Source organism: Cyprinus carpio, chromosome A4 (assembly GCF_018340385.1).
Source record: "Cyprinus carpio isolate SPL01 chromosome A4, ASM1834038v1, whole genome shotgun sequence".
In the NCBI taxonomy this organism is placed as follows: domain Eukaryota; kingdom Metazoa; phylum Chordata; class Actinopteri; order Cypriniformes; family Cyprinidae; genus Cyprinus; species Cyprinus carpio.
Genome location: NC_056575.1, coordinates 948,757 through 963,756, shown reverse-complemented (window position 1 = coordinate 963,756; position 15,000 = coordinate 948,757). Strand labels below are relative to the sequence as shown.

The 15,000-nt window shown below is 39.7% G+C and overlaps 2 protein-coding genes across 3 annotated transcripts in view; one reads left to right on the top strand and one right to left on the bottom strand.

The window, feature by feature from the left end:
• Positions 1 to 3,908: 3,908 nt before the first annotated feature.
• Positions 3,909 to 10,961, bottom strand: LOC109111672 (protein mono-ADP-ribosyltransferase PARP12-like). Its single transcript, XM_042737365.1, has 12 exons — positions 10,408 to 10,961; positions 9,814 to 9,949; positions 9,380 to 9,740; positions 8,173 to 8,223; positions 7,979 to 8,105; positions 7,597 to 7,762; positions 7,390 to 7,510; positions 6,292 to 6,388; positions 6,140 to 6,215; positions 5,926 to 6,056; positions 5,698 to 5,849; positions 3,909 to 4,931 (listed from the first exon to the last, which is right to left on the bottom strand). The coding sequence occupies exons 1-12, from the start codon at positions 10,677 to 10,679 to the stop codon at positions 4,351 to 4,353; spliced, it is 2,271 nt and encodes a 756-aa protein (XP_042593299.1). The 5' UTR covers positions 10,680 to 10,961; the 3' UTR covers positions 3,909 to 4,350.
• Positions 10,962 to 12,883: 1,922 nt separating this feature from the next.
• Positions 12,884 to 15,000, top strand: part of LOC122139457 (transcription factor ETV6-like) — a 20,029-nt gene continuing 17,912 nt past the window's right edge. For both annotated transcript variants that reach the window (XM_042737340.1, XM_042737332.1), the window contains exon 1: positions 12,884 to 13,216. In XM_042737340.1, the coding sequence (XP_042593274.1) occupies positions 13,184 to 13,216 (33 nt within the window). In that variant the 5' untranslated portion in view covers positions 12,884 to 13,183. The remainder of the gene's footprint in view (positions 13,217 to 15,000) is intronic.

Below are 15,000 nucleotides of genomic sequence, written 5' to 3'. Positions count from 1 at the left end.
CACCAGTCAGTGTCGTTTTTAGAGCTTAATAAATGCAAACCTTCTTTATAGTGACCGGTGGGATTGTTACAACCCTGGCTCTAGGGATGCAACATAAAGGACACAAAACAAAAGTATGCCAATCAAAATAAGTTTATTTTAATAACGAAAGGGGAAAAAAAAGGGACTGGAGAAGCAGAAACACTGCTACTGCAGTGCTGGCTGCAAAACGAGAGAGACCGAGCAAGAGCATGTGTCCTAGATTTAAAGTGACTCCCTTCAGGTGGATCCAATTAACCTGTTAATTGCAGGAGAGTGACCAGGGAAACTGCAATGAAACACAGATTAAAACACTCCCACATAACACTCCCACCCTTAAAACATTGCTATAGAATAACCTATGGCAAAGTCAACAAGTACATAAACGATGGACAAACACCAGCTCTTACGACCTTGACAGAGCATCCGCCAAAACGTTATCCTTCCCACGGATGTGGCAGACTGTAAGATCATATCCCTGCAAAAAACAGGCTCCATCGCATTAAGCACTGGTTAGAATTTCTCATGCTGTGAAGGAACACTAGAGGATTATGATCAGTGTACACAACAAGTGAAACACTGGATGAAACATACACATCAAAATGATTCAGAGCCAGAATAAGGGCCAAAGCTTCCTTTTCAATTGTAGAATAATGCTTCTGATGGATATCAAATTTCTTTGAAAAATAGCACACAGGATGCTCCACTCCCACTGAATCATCTTGGAGGAGAATAGCACCCACCCCAAAATCACTAGCGTCCACAGCTAACTTGAAAGGTCTGTTAAAATCAGGGGCAGCAAGAACAGGGGAACTGCTCAACAATGCCTTCAGATTGTCAAAGGCAACCTGACATAACTCAGTCCCAAACAAAAGGAACCTTAGGGCTAAGCAGGTTAGTCAAAGGTGTAGCAACAGTGGCAAAAATTTCTGCAAAAACTCCTACAGTATCCTGCCATACCAAGGAAATGTTTTAGTTCCCGCCGAGATGATGGTACAGCAAAATTCACAATGGCCTCCACTTTTGCTCCTACCGGAGACACATGTCCATGGCCAACAACTTTACCCAAGTAGGTAACTGTGGCCTGCCCAAAACTCACACTTGGAGAGGTTCAGGGTCAAGTTTGCAGCCTTTAACCTCTTGAACACATCCCCAAGCTGGGCCAGATGTTGAGACCAGGTAGAACTATAAATGACCACATCATCAAGGTAAGCCTCACATCTTGCAACTTCTTCTAACACCTTATTAACCAGACGCTGGAAAGTGGCAGGTGCATTTCTCATACCGAATGCCATAACATTATATTGGCAGAAGTTATCTGGTGTCACAAAAAGCAGAGATCTCACGGGCTCGCTGGCTAAGTGGAACCTGCCAGTAGCCTTTCAAAAGATCTAACTTTGAAACAAAGGATGCAGAACCAACTTGGTCAATGCAATCATCTAACCGCGGAAGAGGAAAAGGAGTCAGGTTTCGTGATGGCATTTACCTTACGAAAATCGGTACAAAACCCGAAACGAACCATCATGCTTCTCAACCAATAAACATGGTGAACTCCAAGCACTACAAGTTGGTTCAGCTATGTTATGTTCTAACATATACTCTACCTCTTTGCGCAAAAGCTGGCGTTTGACAGGATTTACCCTATATGGGTGTTGCTTAATAGGGTTAACTTGACCTACGTCAATGTCATGCTCTAGGACATTGGTACAAGATGGAACATCAGAAAACAAGGCAGAATATTGATAAATTAACTGAATTACATCCGAGCGCTCAGAAAGATTTAAGTACGACAAATGAAAGTCTAACTTAGCCAGAATCTCAGAATTCTAAAGGGATCTAAAGGGTTATGGTCTCTGTGAAATACGATCAAGACATGTTCTTTAAGCATATGCTGAAGAGATTAAACCATCAGCAAGTCCAGAGCAAACTATGAAATTATTACTATGAAAATTTGTTATTTTAAGAAAAGATACATTAGAAGTGATAAAATGTAAATGTGTATCATAAATGCAAAGCAAGTCGCTTTGGATTCTATGTAAACATGTACAAAGACACGGAAGAGCTGTTTAGTGTCAGCTTTTATTCCAGCAAGTCCATCCTCACGGACAGAAGCCAACCCACCTCTGAGCTAGACAGAAGTACATGTCAGGAGTTTACAATCAAATCTGAAGTGTTTTTAGTACAATTAAACTGCACATTTATAAGTGCTGTGGCTGTCAGGTGATCATGCATTTATGTGACTAGATTATAAGATGATTATTTCTTCACATAAAAGCGTTTCATTATCAGTGTGGACATGCACTCCAGAGAGAGAGAGAGAGAGAGAGAGAGAGATCAATAATTAACTGTCATGTCTATATGAAATGCATAAAGCATCCTGATATCCTGAAACATTTCCATAAATAACTGATTTAATGAAGAGTCAAAACAAGTATTATCTCAACTCTGCACAATGTTACAGTAACAGATCACATGATCACAGCTCTTTCACAGCTCTGGTTCGTCCATGCGCTGCTGTGCACATCTGCATGAGAGACACTTTTAGCTGAGACAGGAAGTGCAACAGAGACACTTTTAGCTGACACAGGAAGTGCAGCAGAGACACTTTTAGCTGAGACAGGAAGTGCAGCAGAGACACTTTTAGCTGACACAGGAAGTGCAGCAAAGACTTTTAGCTGAGACAGGAAGTGCAGCAGAGACACTTTTAGCTGAGACAGGAAGTGCAGCAAAGACTTTTAGCTGAGACAGGAAGTGCAGCAGAGACACTTTTAGCTGAGACAGGAAGTGCAGCAGGGACACTTTTAGTTGAGACAGGAAGTGCAGTGGAAATGTCCTCAGTTGAGACAGGAAATGCAACAGAGACACTTTTAGCTGAGACAGGAAGTGCAGTGGAAATGTCCTCAGCTGAGACAGGAAATGCAGTGAAGACACTTTTAGCTGAGACAGGAAGTGCAGTGGGAAAGTCCTCAGATGAGACAGGAAGTGCAGTGAAGACACTTTTAGCTGACACAGGAAGTGCAGCAAAGACTTTTAGCTGAGACAGGAAGTGCAGCAGAGACACTTTTAGCTAAGACAGGAAGTGCAGCAAAGACTTTTAGCTGAGACAGGAAGTGCAGCAGAGACACTTTTAGCTGAGACAGGAAGTGCACTGCACTTCCTGTCTCAATTGAATGCATTTCCACTGCACTTCCTGTCTCAGCTAAAAGTGTCTTCACTGCATTTCCTGTCTCAGCTGAAGACTTTTCCACTGCACTTCCTGTCTCAGCTAAAAGTGTCTTCACTGCATTTCCTGTCTCAACTGAGGACATTTCCACTGCACTTCCTGTCTCAGCTAAAAGTGTCTTCACTGCATTTCCTGTCTCAACTGAGGACATTTCCACTGCACTTCCTGTCTCAGCTAAAAGTGTTTCACTGCATTTCCTGTCTCAACTGAGGACATTTCCACTGCACTTCCTGTCTCAGCTAAAAGTGTTTCACTGCATTTGGTCCTAACATTTATTCCCTTTTAAAAAAACATTCTAAGATTGACATAATTTCTGCAGTGATTTATTGAGCATGTGCTAAAACTGCATAATGACATGTAATTATTAACGTTTACATTTTTTTCATTGCTCAAAATACTTGACACCCAAATTTGTAGGATTAGTCATTTAATATGATTGTTAATATACTGTAATTTAGATCAAAACTAGGCCTAATCCAAAAATAACCAGATTACTATAAACAGGAACAAGGAGATTTATTTTTTTAATTTCAGCATTTTTTATATCGCTGAGAGACACTGATATTAAATGGATGGGAAACAAAATTCAGAAGTGAGATTTCAGTCAGTCATACACATCTATTTGAGGATTAAGAGGAAAAAGCTCAATAAATGAATTCCCCTAAAGTTGTGTATTGGAGAGCTTTATTGTGACAAGCATCTCAAATATTGAGATTATTACAAAGATTACATTGCCATTAAAGCTGGCATGAAATAAAAATTCACCGTCTGCTTTCCAAATGCATGTTACAGATCTAACAATTCATCCGTGTATATGGTTCATTTTTTAATTATGATTATGTAAGCCTTCTTCTTCTCCTAAGCTCCGCCCCTGCAAGCTCATGCTCATCTGCATGCACGTTTGAGAGCCACGCCCACATCCCAACAAAGAACCAAGCCCCGCCCAAAAAATTGTATGTCAGAATAAAGAAGAACAGATCTGTCGCCACTCCTGTTTCTTATGCCATTTTTCTCTTATTGTGTAATCACAGTATTGTATTATCAGCATGAACTTTTTACTGGCTTCCTCTAAAGCAAACAATGTGATCACATGGTGCCTGATCATACGGTCAGGAAATGATGCACTCTGACTTTTTTGAAGGCTTTGGAGGAGTTGGGGGATATGAGGAAAAAGATCGTGAGGGAGAAGCACGCAGGGAGGAGGAAGAGGAGGCGCTTGAGGAAGAAATGTAGGAGGGTGTATATGAAGATGATGCCACTGGGGAGGGTTTATAGAAGGAGGTGTTTGAGGAGGAGGAGTATGAAGAAGATGCATGTGTGGAGGGATTATAGATGGAGGCGTGTGAGTGGGTGACTGCAGGAACAGCTACGCGGCTCCTCACTGTCACTGTTGGTTTTGCCACCGCAGGACGGGTCAGTGGATCAAAGCCCCCGGCGTCTCTGTACTCGATGAGATACTCGGGGTAGATCTGGTGCTTTTCAAACACCACGAATATGGACGGATCGAAGACGTCGTTCACACAGCTGTCGTAGAAGACGGTGTCTCCTCCGTCTTTGGATGGAGGCCGGAGGTAGCTGGAGTCACCTTTGGTGTAGCTGCCAACCAGAATGCGACACACGAACATGGAACGAGTGCCTGAGTCTTTGGTGTAGCTGTGCGAGTATTTGGCATCCCTGGCAAAGTAACTACCTGCAGAAGAGACGTATTTCGAGCTCTTAAGAACATGTTGCATGCATTTAACCAAAAATGTGCTCACTCTCAGCTCATCCGAGATGTAGATGAGTATGTTTTTTTCTCATCAGATTTGGAAAAAATTAGTATTGCATCAGTGTCTCAGCAATGGATGGTCTGCGGTGAATGGGTGCCGTCAGAATAAGAGCAGAAAAAAACATCACAATAATCCACAAGTAATCCACAGCACTCCAGTCCATCAGTGAACATCTGGAGAAGACAAAAGATGAAACACATCCAGCATTAAGATGTTTTTAAATCAAATACATAGAGTCCATAATCCATAATAACACTTCCTCCAGTGAAAAAGTGCATCTGTTGTCTCACACATATTTGTTTCGAGATGTTTTGGGTTTCTTGATCTGTGCAGATTTCTCTCCTGATTCACACCAGAACACTTTTTCACTGGAGGAAGTGTTATTATGGACTCATATTTGAGTTAAAAACGTCTTAATGCTGGATTTGTTTCATCTTTTGTCTTCTCCAGATGTTAACTGATGGACTGGAGTGCTGTGGATTACTGTGATGTTTTTAACAGCTCTCATTCTGACGGCACCCATTCACCGCAGACCATCCATTGCTGAGACACTGATGCAATGCTACATTTCTACAAACCTGATGACGAAATAAACTCAGATGGCCTCGGAGGGCGAGCACATTTCCAGCAAATTCTCATTTGTGGTTGAACTATTTCTTTAAAACTGTTTCTTTATCTGAACTCCACCTTTCCCGTAGGCCGTGCCGTGAGTCCCACAGATCCTCCAGTCGAAGTTGTTGTGGCAGATGGCATCTAAATGCGTGCTGTCGGTGCCGTGGAAGAGCTGCTTCTCGGTCACGTCTCTGCCTCCGTTGTTCTTTTTCATAAAGTCTTTCTGCCTAAAAGTGGCGCATACCGTCAGACGTGCTGTAATCGATCTGGACGTTCCGGTGAGTGCATGTCTCGTGGACTTACCACTGATAAACTTCCCATAATGCTTTGTTCTGGATCCTCTCAATCTTCAGGATTCTGAAGCCGATCATGGTGCGACCGAACAGTTCTTTGATTTTGATGTATTCGGCGGACGTGCTCTGCAGCGGCACTCTCTGTGTAAAACAGCGCAGTTTTAACACTACAAACACAGATCCACGTAAAATCGTGAAAGTCACCGATAAATGATTCCACTCGCCTTGTATCCAGTTTCAGGAGTCAGAGCTTTATCCCAGTGCTCTGGCAGAGCCTTGAAATTATTGGGCGCCCTTTTACTGAGAACAGAGAGAAGAGTTTGTTCATCACACAGGTTTCAGAGCGTTTAAGAGAGAACGAGGAGTGTTTACTTACGTCGTCTTGATTGTTCGAACATCAGCCGCTGACACAAATTTGGGACGACGTCTGACGACTTTTTTGGTTGTGTAGCGTTTGTTTGTCTGGATCATATCTGAAGAGCAAGATTAGTTCAGTGAAGCTTCTTCAAGACTATTATAAGTATTATGTGTGTGCGGGTGTGACAATATTTAAACAATATTTTGCGCTGGTACTTTGGCTTAGCTCCTGAAGTATCAATGTATCGATACTGATGTGAGTATCAAAAGTATAGGCTGCGTTTCCCAAAAGATCCATAAGAAACCATTGATGCTTTTAGGAAACTGTAGCCTATATAGTTTGTGCAATTACATTTATTTCAATTGAATGTTTAAAGTTAATATACTGATAATGTTCTATTCTGTAATGTCAATACAAATCATAGTTGTAAGAATAAAAAAGTTGCATTTTATGCGTTTTATACCTGATGAAAATTAACCATGGTTTTACTAAAGTGACTGTCGTATTTGTAGATTTCCATGGTTACCACTACAGTAAACATATTTTAACTATGAGTAAACAAATATATAACCTAGTAAGTTGCAATTATAGCATACTGAATGTTAGAAAGCGTTTCAAATATAAAGTTAAGTGGGTATCATTATTAGTAATTTAATAATGTAATACATTTCTTAATTTAAAAGTTCAGTTTAGAAGTATCTTATCGGTATCGGTACCGATATTGACCAATATTATACCGATACTGATACTGGCCTTTAAAAATTCGGTAGTCCTGTCATGGATAAATAAATGACACTAAAACAGCCAATAGATGGCAGTAATTCCCTGTTTCAATGAATCATTCATTTAAATGATTTGTTCAAAACGGCTGATTCATTCAGAAACGAAGCAAGTGATTTATGAATGGATCATTGAATCATTGACTCAAATGATTCATTCTAAAACAGATTCATTCAGGAACTAAACACTGCAGTGTTGTTCTGTTCTGCTCCGGCTTTGTTTGAAACAGAAAAAACTGACAATATTGTGTCTTATACAGAACTGAGTCTGCATTGTGTATATATAAATATATATATATATCGCACACCCCTAAATGTAAGATGATTTTGAGGTTACCTGTGAAGCTGAGCTCATATGTCTGCGATCCGGCGGTGAACTCCACCACGGCGTTGCTATCGGCCTGGAACTTCTGCTCGAGTTCAGCACTGGAGATGGAGGACGATCCATGACCCCCGTCCTGTTCAATAAACAGAAAAAAAACAGAACATCAAAAGAGCGCAAGATATTGAAAAGTACATTTAGGATACTCAAAAAGTCACTTACCGCTGTGGCATACTGGATCCAGTTTCCATACTCATCCTTCCAGTACCAGATCCACTCGGTGGTCAGGATGAAGTTGGGCTGGAGCACCGAGGGTACCGTCGACAGACGCCGCACGCTGTGACAGCCTTGCGTCATCGTATCGAAAAAAACCGTGTTCGTTCCAGAGCTTTGACAGACAGAAAAACCATCAGAACACTCGATTAACCACTGGTTATTCAAGCACTGCCTACTAACTGGGGAAAGACACTTTTAAAAGTAATCCATTGCATTACTCCTTATAAAGGTAACTAAGTTACTTTTTATAGAAAGTAATGCATTACTAGTTACTTGAAAAAGTATTTACTCGCGTTACTTATAATGCATTATCCTCAACACTGCTCACCTGTATGTTCTTGAGGCATCGCAGTAATCTTTCTCGATGGCTTCGTTGTCAGGAAGAGCCTTCCATTCGGATCCTTCCTTTACTTCCCATTTATACGGCAGAGTGGAATGCTCCTTCCAACACGAGCCTGGAAACACAAGCGTTCAGCTGCGTTCACAGTGAACATCACTCTATGAATCACACCCCGCTCTTACCACCGTGCTTGCAGTGTCCTTTGACGAAATACATGCAGATCTCCGTTTTCTCTGAGAGAAGACACACACACACACACACACACACACACACACACACACACACACACACGTCAGTAAGTGACTTTCAGGCTGAATGTTTCCTAATATTGCATTCTTGTATTTAAAACATACGGGAGCCTGTTTCCGCCAGTGCATAAAAAATTAAAAAGGTAATTGCAACTTTTCATCTCAAAATTTTCGAGTTTTTTCTCAGAATTGCAAGATGTAAACTCGCAATTGCAAGTTATAAAGTGAGAATTGCATGATATAAACTCGCAATTCTGATAAAAAAAGAATTTATAACTTGCAATTCTGACTTTTTCTCGCAATAGTAAAAAGAAGTCAGAATTGCGAGTTTATTTCTCACAATCCTGACTTTAAAACTCGCAAATGCGAATTTATTTTGAGTTTGTATCAAGCAGTTCTGAGAAAATGCAATTCTGACTTTTTTCGCGAATGCAAGATAATATATCACAATTCTAACTTTTATCTAACTCCCAAAGAAAAAATTATATCTCACAACTCTGAGAAAAGAAGTCAGCATTGGGAGAGAAAAGTCAAAATTGCAATATATAAATTTGCATTCGTGAAAAAAGTCAGAATTGCAAAAGAGAAAAAAAATTGAATCGCAAGTTTATTTCTCACAATTCAGACTTTATAATTTGCAAATGCAAATTTATATTTACTTTATATCAAGCAATTCCGAGAAAACCTTTTTTCTTGAAATAGCGAGTTTAAATCTTGCAATTTTGACATTCTTCTCACAATTCTTAAAATATGTTAACTCACAACTGCAAAAAAAAGTCAAAATTGCGATAAATAAACTTGTATTCGTGAGAAAAAAGTTTGTTGCAATTCTGACTTTTTTATTTTCGCAATAGCAAGTTTATATCTCGCAATTTTTTCTTGCAATTGCCAGTTCATCTCAATTCTGAGAAAAGATGTCTGCACTGTGAGAAAAAAGTTAGTTTTTTCTTGCAATTTTGACTTTCTTCTCACAATTGCGAGTTTATATCTCACAATTCTTAAAATATGTAAACTCACAATTGCAAGAAAGAGTTTTTCTCACAATTCTAAAAAAAAGAAGTCACAATAAAATTTCTTTTTTTTTTATTTAATTTTTTATTCAGTGGTGGAAACGGCTCCCGTAAAAGCATGTATGTGCTACCCGTGTTGGTTTGTGGAGGCTTCTGAGCCGCCTGTCCTCGGCCCGCGTTAAAACCGCTCGAGGGCCTCCGGTTCTGTGCATTCGGGCCTCTTCTGGGGTTCGGTCCCCCGGCGGCTGGTGCCTTGGAATGACGCTTCAGGACTTCAATGTTGGCGTACAGGTCCTTCATGACGGCCATGAGCTCGGCGGTGACGCCTCTGTCCTGCAGCGTCTTCAGCGGATGCGGCTCGTAGAAGTCATGAGCGCGCGTGCAGTCGCAGAAGCCTCGCAGGTATTTCTCGCAGATGTGGAGCCTCTTACAGTTCTCGGCGTCCGGGCAGCGGCCGTATTCTCCCGTCCCGTTATTATACGAATGACACACCTGACAAACAAGCACCACTTTTCAGGTTTAACTCAGAACTCTAGACTTCGAGTGAAATGTGTGAAATGCTCACCGCTGGCAGAAGTGAGTAATCGCTCTGCATGAGCAGAATGCACAGCTCCTTTAAGTCCAGTGTGTTCAGACCGTGAGCGGTCAGAACTAATGCATTCTGACCCGAGAGCAGATCGTGACTGAAGCGACATCCTCTTCTGCAAGTGAAAACAATTATTTAGGGAACAGACAGTTTTTGTATTGTAGGCAGTGAGTTTTAGTTTGTTTCTTCATCAGATTTGGAGAAATGCAGGATTGCGTCACTTGCTCACCACTGGATGCTCTGCAGTGAATGGGTGCCGTCAGAATAAGAGTCCAAACAGCTGATAAATACAAGTCCATAATCCATAATAACGTCTTAATGCTGGATGTGTTTCAGCTTTTGTCTTCTCCAGGTGTTAACTGATGGACTGAAGTCCTGTGGATTACTTGTGGATTATTATGATGTTTTAATCAGCTCTTATTCTGACGGCACCCATTCACATCCATTGCTGAGACACTGATGCAATGCAACCATGACTCCTAACGCTTATACAGTAACTAAGATGACCATTTGGGTTGGAAATGTGGTTTGAAAATAACCCTTTTGATGCGCTTCGACTGTAAACACACTCACCTTCCTCTGTCGAAGCGGCAGGAACCGAACAGAAACAGCTTGCACAGATGCAGGTTCGCGCAGCCCGGACAGTTCTGGACTCGACACAGACGGACTTTGCTTCTGGCGATCACTTTCTTCTGTCCGTTCACGAACGCCACCGTAAACGATTCACTGCGGGCGACGACCGAGTCCAGGGCTTCGTCGAACAGACCGAACATCGATATTAAAGCATCGTAACTGATAGATCCGTTCTGCGCGCAGATCCTCTTAACGATCGCCGCCTCCGTCATGCTGAAGCGAAGTCGAGTTTAGGAACAGACAGGGAAATAGAAGTGAGGAAAGGAAAACGAAAGTTAAACTTAAAGGAGGAGCTTCACATCGTTATCAATCATGTGAAAGGTCGTTAACGGAAACATAAAAACGACACCAGTTCCGGAAAACAGTCTTAAAGCCAAATCTTCCACTTTTGTGCATTAGGAACGCTGTGTTTACAATTAATTAAAAGCTGTTTAATTTAAGCTGTTTAATGCATGAAGGCCATCCTGTTGAGATCACGTGACTCTCCTGTTATTGTTCATTTTGGGGAACACCTGAAATGTAAGCCTATCTTTTTTATTTTCACTTAAATATTTGTGTACATTAATATTTTCATTTTCTATTTTGACTGAATGTATTGATGCTAATTAATATTTATGCAATAGTTGTGATACATTTTTCCCATTTAAAATAACAATAATTAAAAAAAATACTTATTTATATTATTTTTCAATTTTTTGTTTTAAAAGAGTCTGAGAGATTTTATAATGTGATTTTGATATGTGTTTTATATATTTTTTTTGGGAGGATTATTAGCGATCTGGTGGAAATAACAAGACAAACATCCGCAAGAGCCACCAGATTCCTGCACAGCTCTATATAAAAAGGCTAAATACTCATTTTTTATTGCATTTAATTGTGTATTTAGATATAAATTTAAACATTCTAAAAGAAAGATTTTTTTTTAAATGTCAGTTTTTGCATTAATTTGACCGCAGTCAAACCTGAACACAGAAAGACATGTTGTTACACATATTTTGTGTCACCCCCTGATTACAGTGCACTTTTTTTTGCATCGTGAATGATTTATAGATTGTACCCACAAAATTTTTTTTGTATTTTTGTATTTCCCATTCATTTCCGATGGTGAACAACACACGTGACTATTTTTTTACGACCATTTATCTTTTTCGAAGCATGTTTTGTGCTTCTCTTTAAAAGTTCAAAACATTTTTTTTTCTGGTCTAAAATGACCGAAACAACAGCAGAGGGTTAACTTTTGTGGAATTAATGAATCGTGATGCCGCATTTTCGCCACTAGATGTCAGTGTAAGTCCAGCAAACACTCAATACACTTTATAATGAAGCAAAAGATGCTAATTTATGAATATAATGTGACAACATGCAACATGCACGAACAGGGAAAATAGAAGTTTTGTATCAATAACAAAATTAAAGAAGTGTCTTTCAAAACATTATCCAGGATTTATCAAGTTACTTGTTTTTGAAAGATTTAAACCCATTTATTTCATCTATATCGCAATTGTTTTATCACTGTATCTACTCAAGATTATTTTGGAAAGATTTCTAAATCTACATTAATCGAAAACTGAGATGTATGACTTAATTTGCAGAATTATATTTTGAAAAGTAACGCACAATATTTCATTCATTTATTTATTTTACTAGGTAAATACCATGTGCACTAAAAGAAGTGGGTTATTTCCAAACCCAATTTTTCATTTTATTAGTGACTTGTAACCACTTGTAATTTGTATGTAATTTTATGCCAATTAATGAGATTATGTAACACCTCTTGTTATATGAGCAGACCTACACTGGAGTTATTGTGGGCAACAACAGTGTGAATATATCTTTCTGGCAGTCTTAAAATTAAGAAATGTTTTAGAACTGAAAAAAGCGTGTGTGACAACTAGCCCCGGTGTGATCTGCAATAGCAAGGCGTGCAATACCAGTGTTATCCGGCAGGTGTCGCAAGAGTCGTTTATAGAAGTTGCTAAAACGTTTAAACATTTTGCATTTTCATTTGATCTAAACTTAAGTTAACTGGAATTAAAAAAAAAATTTAAATTGATATTAAAATATATTTGAAAGGACCTGACAGAACTTTGCAGTAGCTACAATATTTTTTAGTAATTATGTATATATTTGGATATAGATGGCATGTTTGGTCAGCCTGTATGTACTCGTGTATGTTTCATTCTCAATAAAAAGCTAGTTCTAAAGAAGAAAGAAAAAGTCTAAAATTACATTTTAACGCATCGCGACTATTGCGCTTCTGTGCGTTCGTAATAAAGCAGAATAACGCTGTATTTTATACTCGCTGGGATACAATGAAGCACTGTGAAACACAGCAGCGCGGCGCGTTGATCCGGTGTCCGTGACTGACGAACGTAATCTGCATCGCGTTTCCCTTTAAGGCGCCGCGCGCTGCCTGGAATTCACGTCATCTCGCCGCGAAGCGTCCGGATCAATGAGGTTCCGCGCTGCGCGCTGCGTCGCGCTCCTGCGAGCGACGCTTCCAGGAAGGTGTTAACCATCGCGCTGCCGCAATGTAGCGCCCGCTCGCGCGTTTACAAACAAGAGAAGTTGAAGTATTCCGCGCGGGGCGAGGCCAATGGATGCGCGTTAAAATCGCCTGCGCGTCGCGAGGGGAACGTTATCCAGGGCTTTATTTCGCGGAAGAACAAGGGAGAGGAAAGTGGAAACAGAAGAACTTCCTGAATTTGAACGAGACATGTCCGAGTCCCCCTCGCAGCTCATTATTAAGGTAATTCTGCCTCTTCTTTCTGCTCTCGAATGTGTCACGCGCGCTTGACGTCGATCATCTGTTGCTGCGATCGATCGCGGATCAATCGAGTGCGTTGGGTTGCCCGCTTGCGAACGGGCTCTCGTGACTTCATTCGCGCAGTGTGACGCGATGCACGCGTTTAAACAGCCATCAGTGGGAAAAGTTCACGAACGAGTTTGAGGACGAGTTTCGCTGCGCACGCGGACTTTAACCGGGTCCGCAAACATTAGCTCGCGTTGGTTATTTAGTGACAGAGAGCGAGCAGGAGACGAGACTTTGTTATCAGCGCTGCTCTTTGGCCAGTTTCCTTATGGCATCTTAACAGAGACAGAACACATCCTCCTCGTGCGTTCATGTTCCAGCTGTGAGTGCAGTGAAGCGTCACACCTGGCCCTGAAAGCACGCGCACATCACGGAGACGTCGCAGTAACATCTGCAAGACGTATTTTTTAGATACGTCTCGAGTTCGTTTCCTACCAGATGTCAAATAGACTGATTCAGAATGCATGTGAAACTGACATCTTTTAATGTAAACAGCAGATGCTTTCTAGATCTTTAACAGACCCCTTACAGACGTACAGCTTTAAAATAGTTTGTAGCATTTAATCAAAATCTTCCAGTTAAACGTAAGTCTTCTCAATGCTGATGTATGCAGGACTTCTCCAATCATTTAGTGCTCTTAAGCTCCGCCCCTGCATGCACTTGAGTGCCACGCCCACATCTCAACATCCAATCAACAACTGATGCACAGAACCAAGCCCCGCCCTGCAGTTGTTCTTTTTTGTTAATGCGTTAGTTTCTGTTGTATGTTGTTTGTTTTTTTTTAGTTGTTTTTTTTTAATGAGGTGTTGTTTTGTTTTTTAAAGTGTATTTTTTTTCGATATTGTGAGATATGTCGTAAGAATGCTATTTTTTGTAATAGTTAGATAATGTGTAAATTAAGTTGATATGTCTGCTCATTAAAGCGACATTTTCTCATAATAACGAGATTTTATGTTTTTTTTTAAAAACAATATAATTTTTTTTATATAGTGAGTAATGTGTCGTTAAAACGATAAGCTATATTTTCTCATTAAAACAACATTTTCTCGTTATGTTGTTAAAAATGATATTTTGTTCGTAATAACGTGATAAAATGTCGTTAGAATGCCTCGTTTTCTCATTTAAAATGGCATTTTCTCAAAATAACGAGATGAAAAATAGTTTTTTCGTAATAGCAAGATGTATTGTTAAAAATAATGTTTTTTCGTAATAGCGAGAAAACATGAAGATATTTTCTCGTAATAACGTGATATGTTCTTAAAAACTATGCTTTTTTCATAATAACGAGATTGTGTGTTGTTAAAATGATGTATTTTCTCACTAAAACAACATTTGTTTGTAATAAAGAGCTATTATTTAATTTAAAATTTCTTATAAATGTTGTTAAAACAATATATTTTTTTAATAGCAAGATAATGTGCTGTTAAAGTGATAATTTCTCCTTAAAGCAAGGTTTTCTCGTAATACTGAGATGCAAAACAATGTTTTTTTATAATAAAGAGAAAATGTATTTTCGCATAATATTAACATATTTAAATTTTTTTTTTTTTTTTTTTTTGCTGTGCATCACAATTTGGAAGAAATGTTGTGTCACTGCTTCTGTTTAATTGCGACTTTAAAGCATCTGATTGACATCATCAGCCCGTCATATTCATATTCGCCGCTCTTTACCTTATTTGATGCATGTAATTAATAATAATGAGCGTTTTTAATGCATGCGT

Bases quoted from the DNA above. Each gene is read 5' to 3' on its own strand.
- LOC109111672 (XM_042737365.1), bottom strand. From the start codon at position 10,679: ATGACGGAGGCGGCGATCGTTAAGAGGATCTGCGCGCAGAACGGATCT. The intron at 8,106-8,172 runs GTAAGAGCGGGG...TTGTGTTTCCAG, and splicing joins AGGACACTGCAAGCACGGTG to GCTCGTGTTGGAAGGAGCAT. The intron at 6,057-6,139 runs GCGAGTGGAATC...TGTTTTACACAG, and splicing joins CTCCTGAAACTGGATACAAG to AGAGTGCCGCTGCAGAGCAC.